Source organism: Spodoptera frugiperda, chromosome 19, assembly GCF_023101765.2.
Source record: "Spodoptera frugiperda isolate SF20-4 chromosome 19, AGI-APGP_CSIRO_Sfru_2.0, whole genome shotgun sequence".
Classification (NCBI taxonomy): Eukaryota; Metazoa; Arthropoda; class Insecta; order Lepidoptera; family Noctuidae; genus Spodoptera; species Spodoptera frugiperda.
The window spans coordinates 1,884,989-1,904,671 of NC_064230.1; the positions used below are offsets into that span (position 1 = coordinate 1,884,989).

The 19,683-nt window shown below is 37.2% G+C and overlaps 2 protein-coding genes across 5 annotated transcripts in view; both read right to left on the reverse strand.

Annotated features, from left to right (window-relative positions):
* LOC118281012 (adenosine 5'-monophosphoramidase HINT3) overlaps window positions 1–15,186 on the reverse strand; it is a 125,322-nt gene extending 110,136 nt beyond the window's left edge. For 2 of the 4 annotated variants that reach the window (XR_007706274.1, XR_007706273.1), the window contains exons 1-3: window positions 14,894–15,185; window positions 14,191–14,384; window positions 13,741–13,897 (exon numbers count right to left, since the gene is read on the reverse strand). Coding sequence is in view for 2 of the 4 variants with exons in the window: in XM_050700601.1 (XP_050556558.1) it covers window positions 13,871–13,897; window positions 14,191–14,384; window positions 14,894–15,095 (423 nt within the window). In the remaining 2 variants the exon portion in view is untranslated. Of the gene's footprint in view, window positions 1–13,215; window positions 13,898–14,190; window positions 14,385–14,893 lie in introns of those variants that run through there. The other 2 variants (XM_050700601.1, XM_035601440.2) reach the window with 2 other exon arrangements.
* On the reverse strand, window positions 9,112–12,904 carry LOC118281036 (EEF1A lysine methyltransferase 2). Its single transcript, XM_050700597.1, has 5 exons — window positions 12,767–12,904; window positions 11,936–12,135; window positions 10,952–11,088; window positions 10,276–10,432; window positions 9,112–9,298 (listed from the first exon to the last, which is right to left on the reverse strand). The coding sequence occupies exons 2-5, from the start codon at window positions 12,129–12,131 to the stop codon at window positions 9,141–9,143; spliced, it is 648 nt and encodes a 215-aa protein (XP_050556554.1). The 5' UTR covers window positions 12,132–12,135; window positions 12,767–12,904; the 3' UTR covers window positions 9,112–9,140.
* Window positions 15,187–19,683: the final 4,497 nt, after the last annotated feature.

Consider the following 19,683-nt stretch of genomic DNA (forward strand, 5'->3'; position numbering starts at 1 on the left):
TAATATTATAAAGCTGAAGAGTTTGTTTGTTTGTTTGAACGCGCTAATCTCCGGATGTACTGTCCGATTTGAATAATTATTTTTTGTGTTGGATAGTGCATTTATCCTATAGGCTATAATACATCACGCTATGACCAATAGGAGCCGAAAAGTGCGGGTGAAACCGCGCGGAAGTAGCTAGTATTTTGTATAAAAGGTTGATCGCGTGTAACTTCTAGAAAAACAAGTTGATCGCAAGGAACTTATAGAAAAAGTCGATCGCGAGTACATTTAAGTTGGCCACCCCTAATCTAGAGCCTAATAGTTCTGTAATTATTGAGAATGTTCATAGTAATTTAAGATTTTTGTATCATATCTTGTTATTTTGTATGTATTAGGGTGTTTAGGAATATTTATTCAAATACTTATCGACGGTTAAAAGGAAATAGGGTATAAGCGACAAAAAATGAAATGTTCAGGAGAGCCGTTTAAACTCGTCGATCGTCGCAAGAATACTAGGAAAATGTTTTTTTCGCTAGGCTATAAACGCCAAAAATGTCATTGTAGAGCCATAAGAGTAAGCGCATTCGAAAAAGCGGAAAATTTTACGGAGGATAGCATAATATTTAACTCATTTTTGACCAAAATGTCACTTATTTATACCCTATTTCCTTTTAACCGTCTAAATGCATATACATATTATAATATATATTGTCAATTTTCAGCTAAATGAAGTGTAAATTGCTATGAAATGGCTAAAAATTATTTAGGTACATAGGTGATTGTGCATTTTGTTGTTTTGTAAAGCCTAATGATTATTATGCATGTTATACAGTCGACTCTCGTTAATTTTAAAATAGAGGTTCTTATAAAATATTTGGAATTATCAAATGATCCGAAATTTGAACATGTCTCGGAGACATTTCTCTTTGTTTGAATTACTGAGTGCACAAATATATATTTATTTAGTTCGAAATAGATTTATTAGGGACCTAGTGATAACTCCGAATTAAGGTAAGCGCCCACAGGCCCGCATCGTACGCATCCCGTATGACGTCATCAGTACGCATCGCATGTAGGCATTGCCGATGATGCGGTCCGTACGATGCGGATCAGTGGACGCAGTTGTATGAGTTTCTATACAAGACAAACTAAAACCCGTTGCGTGCGATGCGTACGATGCGGGCCTGTGGACGCTTACTTTTACCAAGAGGTGCGAATTATAGAAGATTTGAATTACCGAGAGTTGACTGTATTTTTTTGTTGTGATAGAAATTAAAAATTGTTTGGATCTTCTGTAAGAAGTTAATTACTTTTTAGACGCTGTAAAATGCCCTGGTTATTAGAATTGGCAATAAACTTCTATAAAAACATTCCCTTGTAAATAAAAGACTAAAAATTATGCATTTATAGTTGTTTTTCATTGATCTTTTATATTTTTATTTGATGGTAAACAGTGGTGTAGCATGGTCCTGTATAAAAATTTGTTAGGGGACCTTTCGTTCTTTTTTTTTTGATGGGAGAAAATCATCCAATGGTTTTTCCCGCCGTATCTCTCAAGCATAGTTTAAAGGGGGCTTACTAATGTTATAATACCAGCGAGCCCATGTAGGGGAGCCCTTATGATGAAGTTAAGTTAAAAGAAAATATTTTTTTTGATTCATAATTAAATCGTAAACACAGCTGTAATCTGTACCTTAGTTACGAGTTTGCATTACGTTGAACAACAAAAAGCAAACTCCTACTAAGCCCTCTGAATCTGATAAATGACTCTTTACTGAAGCTGTATCTTACAATAATAAATGCCAATTTTATAAACGGTTTTGAAAAGAAAATATTTCGTAAATCGTCTTAAAAATTAAGTCAAATAAATAGGGACATACATACATACTTACCACGTTGCCTGTGCATGCCCCACCGATGGGGCATAGCGATTCGTTCATAGTACGTGCATGACCCACGGATGGAGCATGAAGTTACGTGATTATACGTGTATCACCCACGGATGGGTCATTTATGACCCATGGATGGGTCATTGGATAAAATGTATTTTTTTATAAAATGTTTGTAAAAAATTAAAAACAATGATACAATATATTATTTTTACACATACTATCTACAATTTGCGTTTGCACGTATGAGTTAGTCGCTCTCATTATAGCTGCACAGTTAACGTGTTACACTTATATACATACATAACCTTACGCCTGCCTCCCATGGGGCATGGGGGTAGAGAGTGACAATGCAACGCCAATTGCTACGATTCTTACACACCTCTTCCACTCTTTCGCTTCGTCAACAGTCATCAGTCTTTTCATGAATGCTCGTCGGTTAAGGGTACTTTTAATTTGGCCCTTCTTTAATATGTATATCGCCAATCTGGTCGCTATATGTACCTATTTAAAAAGAGACGGGCAAAAAACTAAGTTACGCCATACTTAAGTGCCTCCTTTGCCCTTTTAAGACAAGAGACTGTTAAAAATTATTTATCCAAATCCAATTTACGTTCTTGGAAAATACCTATATCCGAAAATACTTCATACAACTAATCAGTCGATAATAGGTACCAACAGTTGTTTCATATGAAAAGATACCTTATATGTATGTGTTACGATCAAATTTTGTTTTGGCTTCCAAACTACATATATGGTCGGTGGATCAATTCAGTCGCGTTGGCTTTCAGACCCACGCCAATTGGTCACAATCAATTTATTGTCAGGGCGTTGGCATGGGGACCTGTACGATGTAATTTTCATATCTAAACAGCAGCTCATGCATGTTATGGGTAAATTGGGTTAAGGGTTTTTTATTATCAAAAGACTCCTCTCGCCTTGCGTGGGACGAGAGAGAGTGTCAGACTCTTACTGGGCTTGGCTAGTCATGCCAGCGATCCAAAAAGGTTAATAATGGTTCAAATTTTATTAAAATTATTTATTTTTTGAGACAGACAAATAAGTTTTATCCTTGTGGTGTCTCGTGAGTAATTAATACTCGTAAAACACAAATAATGTATGCACACAGAGATAATTAGATAGTTTTCTTATCAAAGGGTGGAAAGATTTCGTTCAAATGTTAACTTTTCTTGTAAAAACAAATTACTAATTTGGGTATATTTATTCGGGTGTAGGGTCGAAGTGCCTGGAAGTCAAAATTCTATTATTAACATAGCAAATTCAATTCTATGTCTAAGGGTGAATAAGCCATGTTTCGGCCCAGATGGGCTAGCTCGACCCTAATAATCCCACGGCCTCACAGAAAACCGACGTGAAACAACGCTTGCGTTGTATTTTGTTATGTGGATGAGGTTACCGGAGACCCAGTTTCCCCCTCCCCTCAATCTTCCCAATCCCGGATTCCCCAACAACCCTTAAATTCCTAAACCCCAAAAAGCCGGTAACACACTTGTAATGCCTCAAGTGTTTCAAGTGTCCAGGCGGCGGCGGCGATTGCTTACCATCAGGTGATCCGTCTGCTTGTTTACCGGCCTTGGAGGTCTAAAAAGGTGCGAAAGAATTTGCGCGAATGCGCTTTATTTGCATAGATTTTTGGTTTGATGCGATTCTGCTCTGCCGGTATAAATTGACCTTGAACAGTATACCTATATGAAATCAATTAAAATTATAAGCTAATTCGACTATTTTCCTTCAGTACCTGGGCGTAGCAGTTGTCTGTAATAAATTGAAAAGGGCGGTTTCTTCCGTTTTTAACAGTTTTTTTTTGAAGGGGCAACATCGTCCTAAAACTTCTCTCGCTTTTTTCGGTTTTTTGTTTCTCAGTGGTAGCACGGAGTCTGGAAATGTGGTATATGGCAATAGGCTCACCACCTATTACATGGGACTTACAACATAAATTGTAAAATGTGGGTGTACATTGGCAATATGTGCCATAATGTGCACCTCTGCCTACCCCTTAAGGGGATTAAGGGCGTGATGAAATGTATGTATCATAATTAATGTTATTATGGCAACAGATTCTCCAATACAGTGTTGTCGACTATACTGCCAGGGTCGTACACATACCTACTTGTTTAAATAGTTTTTATGCAAGCCTAACTACGTCATTTTAAGTTTTGAGTAAACATTGGCACAGACTTGCTTAAGTTGTTAGTTATTTTCAAATATCAAAGTTCATGTAATAATGAAACTGAAGATTGTGAGATCTTATTCGATTGTCTTGAGATCTTGTAGAAATATTTACAGTAGGTAAATATACATATGCAACATCACGCCTTTTTATCCTTGGTGGGTCGGCAGAGGTGCACATTACGGCACGCACTTTTCACCATTTATGTTTTAAGTCCCATGTCATAGGGGGTAAGCCTATTGCCATATACCGGGCACATTTCCAGACTCCGTGCTACCACTGAGAAATTTTCGTAAAACCGAAAAAAGCCCAGTAATACTTCGCCCGACCCGGGAATCGAACCCGAGACCCCTTGCCCGGCAGTCACACTTGCAACCACTCGGCCAACGAGGCAGTCTTCTAATCTGTTGCCATTCAAGAAAAAAGAAGTAGGTATGTGTATCCAAAAAATAAATGAAGTCCGTTCCCTTGATAAAATACTACACGGCGAGCAAGATTAGCTCGCCGTCCGAACAGAACCAGACCCATCAGACCACCACAGATGGGGCCCAGTAGTGCTGATGCCTGATTCGGAGCTGCGGACTACCTAGCGGGTTTACCGAGGCTCCAGCTCGAAAAGCAGGAGTAGGAACGGGGTGGTTTTTAGTCAGTAAGAGTCCGACACTACTTTTTTAAAGAGTAACGATTGGAGTTTTTTTCTGTGTTTTCTCCATTCGAAGCTACACTTTGTAACGAGCATCTAGCTTCACTGACAAACTATTGTTTATTTCTTTCTTTGTTGACGTTTCAAAATTACCTAAGTGGTTTATTTGGAATGAATGATTTCACTTTGTCTTTGATACTCCCTCTCACCGCGCCCAAGGCGGGAGAAGCTATTGGATGATTTTACGGAGTACATTTTTTTTGTAAGGGGTTAGAGAAAAGATTACATATTCATATTATTCATATTTATTTATATGTTTTCTACAATGTATGTACATTGTACATAGATGTTTTAGTCTTACAGGTAAAAGTAACAATAGGCATGTTTCGTACTAGTCAAATTCAATACTTTTTTCGAAACGTCAAAAACGATATTTTCTATGAACTTTGTACGAAATACATACTCTATTATGGCGTCATACGTTTTTGACGTCAAATAGCAGACTTATTTCTGGAAATTTTGCTAGAAAAAATAGGAAAATTAAGTAGTTCATCAAACTTATGAATGAGAGTGTGATTATTTTTGAATATTTTATTGTATTGAAAAGTTGTAATAATTTATTTTTCACCCAGTCATCGTCCCTATTATGGACCCAGTTTGGGCACAGTTCAGCAACAATTAACGAGTTAACAAGAAGTTACTCAATTACAATAATTGTTATCAAAACTATATTTCTAAATCAGTACAAACAGGTGTTTTATCTATGTTTATCTTTCTAGCCTTTTATCGAACAAAGTAGATACTCGATAGATATCGACATTACAACTCAATATTGTTTTATCTTGTAAATTACTCACTTATGTGAACAAAAATAGAAATCTAATTAATAATTATTTTCCGGAGCTGCGGACTACCTAGCGGGTTACCGGGGCTCTGGCTCGACATGCAGGAGTAGGAACGGGGTGGTTTTTATTCAGTAAAAGTCTGACACTCTCTCTCGCCTCGCCCTAGCGAGAGAATTCATTGGAAGAATTTCCCTCATCAAAAAAAAAAAACACAAAAAAAAATTGTTGGCTTATAAATGCCAAGCTTATTTCTCAATAGTAGCACGGAGTCTGGAATTGCGACCAGTATATGGCAATAGGCTCACTCACCCCCTATTACATAGGACTTGTAACACAAATAGTGAAATGTGGGTAAAGGTAAGGTACATTGTATAGAGGCATTACATGCATTATGTGCGCTTCTGCCTACCTCTTCGGGAATAACAGGCGTGATGTTGCAATGTGTTAAAACATTGGTAAATGAGGAAATAATTATTAGACGGGATTTTCGAATACGTGTTTAAAAAAGGTAAAAAGTGAAAATACAATTTGTATAATTGTCGTTTAAGATGCACTGAGGACGTCTACACTTTAATATATCATGCACAACTATAAATATATTTATAGATTCAAGTTGTGTGGTAGATATCATTGTATTCCGGCCAAAAGGGGGTAAGCGACATTTATTTGCGATTTTGAGTTACATTGGGTGACTGGTAATTTTATTAGTGAAGGATATTTACACAGGTGATTGTACTCATGATTACAAAGTAAAGTAAATAAAGTTCCAAGTTTTGGATGTCTATTACTAGTTACTAGTATTCCTATAAAGCGGACACGGGCGCCTCGTTGCTAACAGCTGATCATGCGAAAGCACGCGCGCGAAATTTTGTTGTTTTGTTATTGTGATAAAAATAAAATTAATGAGTATACAAAAAAAGTATCTTCGGGAAAGTTGTTTGTAATCACGAGTACAATCACGTGTTTAAATATCGTTCACTAATTACCAGTCACCCTATATACATATTCAGAATCAGCTAATTTTTCTCCATGGAATGATGTGTATAACTCAATATAGCAAAACAATGTCGCTTGCATACCTTATTTTGTCCGGAAGGCAACGATATGTTTATTTATGTATAATTTTGGGTTGACCTTATTTATATTGGATTTTTATGTTAAATTCATGATCATTAAATGGAAATTATGCACAGATTACATTTCAATACTGATTATAGTAATATGATATTGAAGTCTGATTATTTTAAAGTTGATTCTTGTTTTATTAAAATATGGGGTCAAATATCATTCATGATTTTATTCCAATTTGTCGCACAAAAATAATTTTCACATAATATGTGAATAAAGATTTAGATCAAATTACGGTTATGCCCGGTTTACATTATTCCAGTCCAGCGATCCAGTCCAGTACTGGATTGCTTACTGGAAAAATGTAAACCGGCACTGGAATGAACTGAATCCAGTAAGCAATCCAGTCCAGTAACTGGATTCGCGGTCTACTTTTCGGTCCAGTGCGATCAATCCAGTGCAACTGGAATAATGTAGACGGCCAATCCAGTGCCATTCCAGTGCTGACGAAGTACACACGTGTTGGTTGTTTTTGCGGACTTTTTTTGCGAAGAAAGAGGATTTAACAATAGTGAAGAAGTTATCTGAAGACGAAACTATAAAGTTACGCTGGATATTCATAGAAACTAATGATAACAGTTCTTTAAAGTTTTCTGCTGTCATTCTCAGTGCCAGTCTATATTCATTGGGATCTTCTACCTTCAGTTGTTGCAAAAGCATTACTGACCCTCCTTTTTGATCTCTTTCGCTGATCCAATTTCTCACCCAAATCCGTTCCTTTTTTTAGTTCCTTATCAACCTCATTAATAACTTCTTGTAGCAAGAGTGATTGAGCACGTTTAAAAAGTTTTCGAAACTGATCTCTTCTTGAAATCATTGTCACTGTAGTGTTCACACTTCAACGGCTTTTAAATAACTGGAATAATGTAGACGTAACAGATCCAGTCCAGTAAGAAATCCAGTACTGGACTGGATCGCTGGACTGGAATAATGTAAACCGGGCATTATACTATAATGCCCGGTTTACATTATTCCAGTCCAGCGATCCAGTCCAGTACTGGATTGCTTACTGGAACAATGTAAACCGGCACTGGAATGAACTGAATCCAGTAAGCATTCCAGTCCAGTAACTGGATTCGCGGTCTACTTTTCGGTCCAGTGCGATCAATCCAGTGCAACTGGAATAATGTAGACGGCCAATCCAGTGCCATTCCAGTGCTGACGAAGTACACACGTGTTGGTTGTTTTTGCGGACTTTTTTGCGGGTATAGCATCTCTGAACAACGTATTCTTACGCTGGATATTAATAGAAACTAATGATAACAGTTCTTCAAAGTTTTCTGCTGTCATTCTCAGTGCCAGTCTATATTCATTGGGATCTTCTACCTTCAGTTGTTGCAAAAGCATTACTGACCCTCCTTTTTGATATCTTTCGCTGATCCAATTTCTCACCCAAATCCGTTCCTTTTTTTTTTAGTTCCTTATCAACCTCATTAATAACTTCTTGTAGCAAGAGTGATTGAGCACGTTTAAAACATTTTCGAAACTGATCTCTTCTTGAAATCATTGTCACTGTAGTGTTCACACTTCAACGGCTTCTAAATAACTGGAATAATGTAGACGTAACAGATCCAGTCCAGTACTGGACTGGATCGCTGGACTGGAATAATGTAAACCGGGCATAATAAACAACAGCTTCGTACAATGTAGATTAAAAGAAGCTTATGTTTATTATTATCTGTAGTCTAAAGGTTTAGTAGTATCTGTGGTCTGAATGTTTATTAGTATCTGTGGTCTTTACATTTATTATTATCTGTGATCTGTCAAAAATTTCACGCCTTTTTAATGTCAAAAAATGGCGGAAAATTAATTTTCACGTACTTAAATATTTTTTTTTGTACCTATTAATAATAACTAAGATGAAACGTATTTAGGGTTTAGATAATAAGGTATGGCTAAAAAGTTTCGTTTATTGAACTTTATAAGAGCTTCATGTAACATAAAATTGAAGAAACGGTTTGTTTAATAAAACGTAAAGAACTAGTATTTATTATTTCATTAAGGAGACATATAAGGTGATGTCATTGTGGAACAGAGGTTTATGACGCTCGCTTCTCAAGCATGAGAGTGCGGTTTCGAAACCACCCAACGATAAGTAGGTACCAATGTGACTTTTTCCGAGTTAAATGTACTTTCTAAGATTATTTAGACACCACAGGCTTATAATTTCTAATTATAAGTTTGAAATCACCAACCCGCATTGAGCAAGCGTGGTGATTAATGCTCAAACCTTCTCCGTGTGAGAAAAGGCCTTGGTCAGCAGTGGCCACTTATAGGCTGATGATGAAGGAGACATTATTATTACTTTTTAAGTCTTTGACTGCCAATAGAAAACTGTTGAAGGCAAATCCTCCGCTAACGTCGGTCACCGGTGACCACCACGGCGTTCAATGTGTTAATATATTTTTGACTTTTAATAGGAAAATAAAACGATTTATGACAATAGTAAAATATATTTTTAATCATTTCTTTTCAAACACTACTGATGACACGACACTGCCTACTTTCCCGCCAAACCTAAACTGTGGAGTCGGTAGCACACGTTTCAGCTTCATTTTTTCAGAAAAATGCTTTATTAGTTCTTCCTCCGTCCAATTACATGAAGTTATTATGAATAGACCTAAAAAATAAAAATGTGATAAATGATATTTATTTTGCAAATAGGTTACAATGTAACTCTTTTACACGTCAATCTCTTAAATAACTAGATGAGGCCGACATTTCCTATCCGACTACTCTGAGAAGAAATGCCGAAACAAACACAGAGGTCATAGTCTCTCAAAGTCCAGACAAAATCAATTAAAGATGTGGGATTAGTTAACAGAAGACTGTGTTTGCGTTGTGTGAGTGAGGTTACCGGAGGCCCAATTACCTCCCTTTCCAATCTTCTCAATCCCCGACTCCCCAACAACCTTTAAATTCCTAACCCCCAAAAGGCCGACAACGCACTTGTAACGCCTCTGGTGTTTCGGGTGTCCATGGGCGGCGACAATTGCTTACCATCAGGTGATTTGTCTGCTCGTTTGACTCCTGTGCAAAAACTCCAGAATGAGAGACGTGCTATGCTACGTTGCTGTGGATGCATTTGGCTTCCACCAATCATATTCATTGGTACACATAGCTTAGCACTGGTGGAAATGGACTCAGTTAAGCTATGTTTTTTATATGGAAAGATGCGTGCTATAGATGGCTTTCCTACTATCGACACATCGCATACTCGAGCTGCGCATCTTTCTCGCACAGCTACATAGCTTAGTATCAGTGGAAACGGTTATAACATAACCGCTTTTATAAATAGTTAATATAACCGCTTTTATAAATAGTTTAACTGCTTTTTGTAATCATCCAACGACTTTCCCTGCCTTGACTGAGGCGGGAGGGTCAGACTTACTGACTAAAATCCACCTCGTTCCTTCTCCTGCTTTGAGCCGAGACCCCGGTAACCCGCTAGTATTCCGCAGCTCCGGAACGGGCATCAGCCCTACTGGGCCCCATCTGTGACGTGTCATAGTTTCACAGCTTAGCTATTACATCTTCGTAACATAGCTACATAGCACATCTCTGGTGGAAAAAGCACTAAAGAAAGAAACTCCTTACCATCATCGCTTAGTAAGTTGTCGACTTGTTCAATGTATTTCTCTCTACACGTCTTCGGGTCCTCAGGGTTGAGTCCGATGGCATCGTATGTTCCTTTATCGTGAACTATGCCAAATTTACCCAGCTCCTTCACACAGTCCTGCGTTATATCAAACACCTGGAATAGACAAGTTAATAAATAAATAAAAAAACAATATGGATGATGACGGGGTATGAAAATTAAAAATCTATTTAGTCCGTCAGTTAGGTAATGGAAAAATATTAGACACAAATTTTTTTTTATGGCGGAAAAATCATGTAATGGCTTCTCCCATCTTGGTCGAGGCGAGAGGGAGTGTCCGACATTTACTGACTAAAAACTACCGCGTTCCGAAAAATTTCTGTACCCTTAGTATGAATTTGTTTTAAGTTCAAAGTTATCGAAACATGATCACGTTCGGTGTTCTGATTGGTTAGTGAATTCACGCTGGCCAATCAGAGCGCCAAACGCACTCTCATTTCGTTTTCGTTCAACATACTAAGTATACTGATTGACCGGTGCGAATAAACCAATAGGGATAGGGATAGCAATATAAAACCAACCAATCAGAGCGTCGAACTCCCCTTTCAATCTCCTTAAACGTAAAACAAACTCATATTAAGCCCTCAATTAACGAAATGAACCAAGTAACTTTACCTTGTACTTAATGTGTGGGAACTCTGCCTGTGACACCTTCTCAGCGAGAATTATAGCCTCCTGGCAGTAGTCCACTCCGGTCAGGTTGGTGAAGCCCTCCCGCGCCAGCTCTGTGAGCGTGTAGCCGTTGCCACAACCTGGAATCGAATTTGGGACTGTTATTAAATATTATAGTAGGATTTTTTTATGGTATAAGTCGGTAAACGAGCAGATGGATCACCTGATGGTAAGCAATCGCTGCTACCTATGGACGCTTGAAATACTTGAGGCGTTACAAGTGCATTGTTTGCCTTTGTAGGTCAGGAATTTAAAGGTTGTTGGGGATGCTAAACAGCACAATTTTAAATGTATAGACTCTATAAATTTTTATCTCATTACAACATAACATGTTGTGTTAAATTTTTTTGATGCAAAAGTATCACATCACTTCAAAAGCCTGTAAGTGGCCACTGCTGACCAAAGGCATCTACTCACACGGAGAAAGTTTGAACATTTCAAACTTAAAATTATGTTTTCTTTCACCGTTTACAAACATACAAGTTCACATACATATTATTATGACACCCAGAAGTAAACAACTATTTGCGGATCACACAAAGAATTGCTCCTTGCGGGGATCAAACCCTCTACATCAGGGATGCACAGACTTATTAAGACTAGGGGCCAGTCGGACAAATTATGAAAGGATTGCGGGCCGCCAGAAGTATAAGCAATTAATAAAGAATTGATAATAATGTATTAAAATTGAAAAAGAATTTATTAATTTGAAGCGTGGCACTGCATAGTGCTTACAATCTTTTTTATATTTGGCTCAAATTTACTTGTAGCAATTTATTTTTGCTGTCGGCGGGCCACCAGATTTCGACCGGCGGGCCGCGGTCTGTGCATCCATGATCTACATATTGCATGGCAGCAGGTTACCCAGCCACCACACCAACTGTGCAGCTAATATACATTATTACCTTAAAAACATCAAAAACTCACCTAAATCAATAACAGCAGTATCCTTATCCAGCCCAGAGTTACAGATCCAGTCGATCACTCGGTCAGCGCTGTCCTCACCAAACCAGACCTCCCCGCTGTCTCCACTCTCCTCGAAGTTCTCTATTTCTCTTATGTAAGCCCTCTGCCAGTATTCCTGTGTTCCTAGCTCTGATGGGTCCAGTTCTGAGTCATCCATTGTGCTGGAAAAGGAGTGAAGAAGGTTGTTATCTTGCTAATATAAACAAGCTGATGCTTAATTAATAATTATGTTAATACGCGACAATATTGTCGCGGAATGCTGCTCATGAATACGAGCCTCTAGCATGGCTTGAAACTAGTCGAGTTCCTCGTCAAACAGTTACGTGAGTAAGCCGATAACATATTAATTAATTTAATATGTCTCACGAAAGTTATAATAAAAGCTGATGCTGATGGTATATGTACTTTGTGACAAATAATTGAGCCCGCCATCATCTGTATCTATAAAATAAGTCGGGTTTCCTTCCTGACGCTATAACTCCAGAACGCACGAACCGATTTCCACGGTTTTGCATTCGTTGGAAAGGTCTCGGGCTCCTTAGTAGGTTTTGAAACCCTCACGTATAAGAAGCGAGAGACTTAAACCTCCGGGCTAATACGACATTTCTTAATATACTGATAACAAAATATTATTCAATTTCAAAATCATTTTTTGTTTATTGTTTTCTTTACAGGTTATGTTATGAATAAACTTTATAAAGCCTCAAATATCAGAGTTATAGAACAGGAATCGGTTTTAAAGTTATTTTTTAAGTAAAATAATGCATATATAATAATAGTTTTATAACTTACTTTTATACAAATGTAACACAAACACAAAAATAAAATATCGTGTTTATTTTGACAGCTGTTGTTTTATTGTTGTGAAGTGATGTGCCGTTGCATGTCACTGCTCACAATTTTAGTCGATTTCATTCGGTAGTCGATTTTAGTAATATTTTTATAACAGTATTTTTAATGTGAATATTTTTAGAAAATGATTGAATTTAAAACTGCAGTAAAGATTGTTTTTTATGGAATAGAAGGCAAACGAGCAGACGGGTCGCCTGATTGTAAGCGATCAGCGCCGCCCGTGGACACCCGCAATACCAGAGTAAAATTATTTTATTTATTTTTATTTTTAGCCATGGTCGCCCCACTGCAAGGCCTCCCTATCCTCCTTCCACTCATCTCTGTAGAGCTTTCTGTGGCCAATCCTTTTCATTATCAAATTAGAGTAAAATAGCAAAATAAAAAACAAATTCAACGTAACGGCAAACCCCTTTATTACATACCCGCTAATCAAATAAATACAATAATTAAATATAACACATGAAACGATATTTACAAAACAAAGTCAATTTAAAACTATGGGCAAGGAAAACATTTGAAGAACTTATTAATACTAAAATATTATCGTAAAGATTGGCGCTTCTTAAAAATCGACTAAATGGAATGATTGTTCTAGAATTTTATCTAAATGGTAACATTTCGACATTGCACCTTAGTACCCAGTAATAAGGTAAATTTTCGTACTACTTGCGTTTCCCGGCAAACACATGACATAATAATATTAATTAAGAAATTAGGTTTATGGTAAGCGTCCACGGATCCGCATTGTAAGCATCGTACAGATCGCATCAAACGGATTGACTGCGTCCACTGTGTCGACAGCGATTGGATTGCCGATGATGCGGTCCGTACGATGCGGATCGGTGGACGCAGTTGTATGAGTTTCTCTACAAGACAAACTAAAATTCGTTGCGTGCGATGCGTACGATGTGGACCTGTGGACGCTTACCTTTAGTAGGCGTAATATTTTTGAAATTGTTACTAAATAAATTATATTATCATGAATTTAAGAGGTAAATCATCACTAGCTGGAATTAAATTGTACTATAGTTTGGAAGGGCACCATCAAAGCATCGAAGCGACGTAGTCCGGCTGAAAGGACAAGAAAAAAATCATTAGTTTGACAATTTTTTTACGCAACATCACGCCTTTTGTCCGAAAATAGCCCAGCTATACTTTGCCCGACCCGGGAATCGAACCCGAGACCTTTTTTCCGGCAGTCGCACTTGCGACCACTAGACCAACGAGTCAGTATTTTAGGCAGACAGAATATTAAATGCGACAATGCAATTCAAGCTTTATTATTACTTTTATTTAAGTTATAGAAAGATTTAAGACTAATAGAATAGAATAAAATAATAAATAAATAAATTAATATTACTTACAGAAACAAACCAATATGAGTCCTTTCTGAAAATAAGCCGCGAAATGAAGCCCATTTCTGAGGCGGGCGCTATGGCGTGTAGATGAAGATGTTTCACGCTGCGGAATGGCGGCCAATGGTATCCTAACCGGGCATCGTCCAATGATAGATTATTTTTAGACAGTTGTTCATGAGCTACCAATAATATTTTGTTCACTGAAAACAAAATAAAAAAAAAGTTAGTCGATTATTTATTGAGAGAAAAATTAGTCGATTATTTATTGAAATTGAAATCGTTAATATGAACGCAGTTTTTTGTTACGTCAAATAAATCCGCATTTGGTTCGTACCCATATTTCAGTGTTGCTACCTTTTATTATGTTTCCGAGAATAATGGGTAATGAGAATATTTTAAGAAACATATATAATAATTTTTGAAATGATAATAACTCACTTGGTAATTTCAAGATTAAAATTCTACTGATATTTAATTATTATAATAAAGAAATAAGTACACATTAATCACTGAATCTGAATAACAAATCAATAGAAGATTATTTAGCCAACAAACGTGACACAAAATGCGTTAGCTAATTGATAATTGAAAATGGGGAAATTTCACTTCATTACATTACCACCCCGTCTACTATCGCCAAATTGATAACAGCTGCATTAAATCCTAATTTAATCAACTTCTGATTAATTTCTAAGATAAAACGACTTACCTAACTCCTTATCAGCAGGCGTTAAGCATTTCACGTCCTCAATATGCCTTTTAGGTATAATTAAAAGGTGCAACTTGCTCGCGGGTTTTATGTCCGGAAAAACGCAAATATCATCATCTTCGTACAGTATCTGTGTATTTTCGAATTTGTTAACTATATTACAGAATATGCAGTCCGATCTTTCGGCGATGGGCGCAGTCATTTTTGAATAATTTTCACTTGAAAACTGTGTTTTCTTTTCCGACTATCAGATGTTAGGGTGTTGGTTGAAACTGTCATCTGTCAAATTGTCAAAGTTGTTTGACGTTTGTCGTTACCTACTTATTGCGTTTAGTGCGCGTAATCTTATTTTTTTTTATGTTTCTAAAGCTTCGTACTCACGTTAGGTATTACTCGATAGTTTTAGTCGAAGTCAACTAAAAATCAATGTGTGGTTAGCGGTCCACACATTGATTTTTAGGTACTATGATTTTTACTTACAGGCTCGCATCGAGCCGACTCGATGGAATTAAATGAAAGTAATTTCCTTCGAGCTTACTCGAAACACCGTCATCCCTTGGCTCAAATTGTTCGGCGAATACGGTTGAACGTTTATTAATTATAATTATTTTTTTGAAAATCTTCCAATGACTTGAATGACAATGGCGAGGCGAGACTCGGGAGTGTCAGGCTCTTACTGGCTAAAACCACCTCATTCCTACTCCTGCTCTTCGAACCGGGGCCCCGGTAAACACGCTAGGCAGTCCGCGGCTCGGGATCAGGCGTACTGGGCCCCATCTGTGGTGGTCTACTGAGTCTGGTTCTGTTCGGGCGGTGCACTTACGGTGGCCTGAGATCGTCCCGCGATTTCCGACGACTGGGGCGTGAGGAGGTTCGTGCCCTCACGGGTCCCGAAGTCGTGTTTATACTTAACAATAAAAAGAAAACGCAATATTACCTACCTACGTAGATAAAAATAACCAAATGACGTTTTTATAAGAAAGCAAATAATGATTATTTGAACAGCACTAAAGTAGGTAAATTAATTGATTTGCATTTAACTCGAATTATACGTCATAATGAGTTTACAAAGCTATTGTTTTAAAACATATGTTATTGTATAAATATAATAAATAGAATCAGCGGTCTAGACGGTGTCAATATTTTTATTCAATATTATAGGTCGACACCTACATTGTATTGAAGTTGTAATGTTAGACTGCACAATTGGCGCGGTGGCTGGATAACCGGCTGTCGTGCAACGTGTAGCGAGTTTAGTTCCCGCACGGAGCAACTCTTTGTGTGATCCACAAATTGTTGTTTCGGGTCTGGGTGTCATGTGTATGTGAACTTGTATGTTTGTAAACGCACACACGCCTACTCCGGTTCTCGAATTCGAAGTTTCGTTAAATCTTCGGCCGTAGGTTTTATTGTTTTAGGTACCGTACTAATAGAATCACTTCAAATAACGTTTTAATTTTTATTTTAATATCAAAACCTATTTATTTGTCTTCCTTTATGTTCACGAAAGTTCGCAATAAATAGAATTGTAGTATGCAATCTGCGAAGTTTTTTCGTTCGTTCGTTGAATTAGAGTAGGCCCTTTGATCCTAAAACGTTGGATTTACGTTGTTTTTTTTTAAAGAAGAAAGGTCTGGAAAGTGTACAATAAACCTGTGTGTCGACGTATTATACAATTTTCAATTACATATTTAATTTAGAACAATAGGAAAGTTTGTCAAAAAACATGTCACATTGTTTAAATTCATTGAATTTATTTATTGACACAGGTTTTGGTTGTGCGCAGGCTATAATATAATACACGATTTTGTATTACTTTGTATTTGATTAATTGAAAAATACATATTATAATTATTTTAGCTTGTATTTCGTATTTGTATACTGTACATTAATTACCTACTCTTTGTCTAAGGAAATTGCAAAGAAGAACGCCACTACCTAATAAAAAAATGCTGAAAACGTTAGACCGAGCAAATCAAGGTCCGACTCAGACTAGGCCAAATCAAGTTAGTTAGGTACTTATTTATGTTACACAATTTTCATTTTCAGTGGAAACGGACACGTCATAGTTTGACAGCTTAGCTATTACATCTTCGTAGCATAGCTACATCCCGAGCTGTGGACTACCTAGCGGGTTTACCGAGGCTCCAGGTCGAAAAGCAGGAGTAGGAACGGGGTGATTGTTTAGTCAGTAAGAGTTTGACACTCCCTCTCGCTTCGCCCAAGGCCGTAAAACACTTTGGATGATTTTATCCCCTCAAAAAAAAAAACACCGAGTAAATCAAAATAGGTACTACGAGTAATATAGGTGGTCTAATCTACGCATTTGGTTTATTTTATGGTGGTATACAGTAAACGAGGAGACGGATCACCTGATGGTAAGCAAGCGCCGCCGTCCATGCACATGAAACACCAGAGGTGGTGGCATTTTCGGCCTTTTGGGCGTTAGGAATTTAAGGATTGTTAGGGAATCGGGGATTGGGAAGGGGGTAATTGGGCCTACAACGAAAGCGTTTATTCACGTCGATTTTCTGTGAGGCCGTGGTATCACTCCGGTCTGGTGTTTGCAAACGCACTCACGACACATGACAAAGCAGCAAATTTTCCCTACCACGTCTCAGTGTGGGGAAAAAATTTGTAGAAAAATAAAAAGCTCCCTAAATGTTATTATAAATTCGCGAAAAATATATAAAACAATTCAAACACCCACTCAAACTCATTAAAGGTAATTGCACTTTTGAGTACATAAACAAATAGTAAGTACACACTTTTTAATTCATCACTCATACATATATTCAATTCCGCGCGGTTTCACCCGCTCTGCTGGGCTCCTATTGGACATAGCGTGATATTTTATAGCCTATAGCCTTCCTCGATAAATGCACTATTCAACACAATAACAATTATTCAAATCCGACCAGTAGTCCCGGAAATTAGCGCGTTCAAAAAAACGAATAAACTCTTCAGTTTTATAATATTAGTAAGTATATATGTGTAGTATCTACTAAGTACAACTGCTCATTAGAAAAACTGAGTAATATCTGTGAATGAAGTTATTCTAATAACGTATAATGTGTGTTAGTATGTTGTATGTTTATGTAATAATAACACAAGTTACGTATATATGTTTATACCTAAGTTATAATTAAACTAATGGTACTTTGAACGATAAGGTACAACGATTAGGGTTCTGTTTTAGGTTAATACTTAAAGGGTTTTATAGAAAGATTAACTCGCGATTTCAGTAACCGATTGCAATACAAAAACCTTAGATTAAGATCGATTTTTGACATAAGTTCTATAGAGTTTGAAAACGAATTTAAACGAGCAGACGTATCACTTGATGGTAAGCAATCGCCGCCGCCCATGGACACTTGAAACACCAGAGGCGTTACAAGTGCGTTGCCGGCTTTTTGGGGGTTAGGAATTTAAGGATTGTTGGGGAATCGGGATTGGGAAGATTGGGAACGGGGGAATTGGGCCTCCGGTAACCTCACTCACACAACGAAACACAACGCAAGCGTTGTTTCACGTCGGTTTTCTGTGAGGCCGTGGTATCACTCTGGTTGAGCCGGCCTATTCGTGCCGAAGCATGACTCTCCCACACCTTTTACTGTCTAAAATTAAGATCGATCCCAAAATTTTGGATTAAGTTTAAGATTGGTTATTGAAATTGGCAGTTAGTAAGTATAGATGGGAGTTTCTTGCTCGTTCTTCTCCATAGGAATATACCTACTTTACCATCTTTGGAACGAGCACATACACGACTGATCGACAGATAGACATTTTGTTTTCTTTTTATTGTAATATTTGCGATAACGTTCAAAAGTGCCTTCCTGGTCTATCTATACTAATATTATAAAGCTGAAGAGTTTGTTTGTTTGAACGCGCTAATCTCCGGAACTACGGTTCCGATTTAAATAATTCTTTTTGTGTCGAATAGTGCATTTATCGAGGAAGGCTATAGGCTATAAAACATCACGCTATGACCAATAGGAGCCGAGCAGAGCGGGTGAAACCGCGCGGAAGTAGCTAGTTTGAAATAAACATTTTTGGCTTTGAATCAATGCCTTAATCTTTTTTTATGGTATAAGGTATCCGATTTATCTTTAATTCAAAAAGAAAGGAAGATGTATTTATCTACAACAATACGTCTGTCTTGTAGATTATTTTAAAATATTACACACGTATTTTTTATTTTCTTACAGAAACAAATACTTTCGATGATAATATATTGATTTGAAATATCGCATGACGTCACTTCTAGGTACGTTTTATACGTAGAAATGATGTATTTGCTCCCACTCCTAAACTTTGATTTATATAAGTATTGTTTATATTATATTTATCTAAGTATTGTTATCTTATATGACAATATCTAATATTTCTTCATTACCTAACTGATGGACTAAATAGATTTTTAATTTTCATACCCCGTTATCAACCTTATTGTACGAAACCCGAATCTCTAAAAACGCTTCACGCTTACCGAAACCCAAATAAGTAATAACAAAGCAATAAATGGAAAATCTTAAGCTTTACAACAATAATTATGAACAAAAGAAATTAAACAATTGAATATACACAGTTACAGTACAATTACTAATTTAAAATCCATGTCGTGAATTCAAATAAAATACGTTTATTTGCAGAGGCGGAGCGTGGCTTGCCCGGGGCCCCGTATAATTTGGTTGGGAGGCCCCCTTTTCTCGTTTTTTTTTCATATCTCCACGCCTTTAATCCCCGAAGAGGTAGGCAAAGGTGCACATTATGGCACGTAATGCCACTGT

Bases quoted from the DNA above. Each gene is read 5' to 3' on its own strand.
- LOC118281036 (XM_050700597.1), bottom strand. From the start codon at position 12,131: ATGGATGACTCAGAACTGGACCCATCAGAGCTAGGAACACAGGAATAC. The intron at 11,089-11,935 runs GTGAGTTTTTGA...ATTCGATTCCAG, and splicing joins TACTGCTGTTATTGATTTAG to GTTGTGGCAACGGCTACACG. The intron at 10,433-10,951 runs GTAAAGTTACTT...TGTCTATTCCAG, and splicing joins TCCCACACATTAAGTACAAG to GTGTTTGATATAACGCAGGA.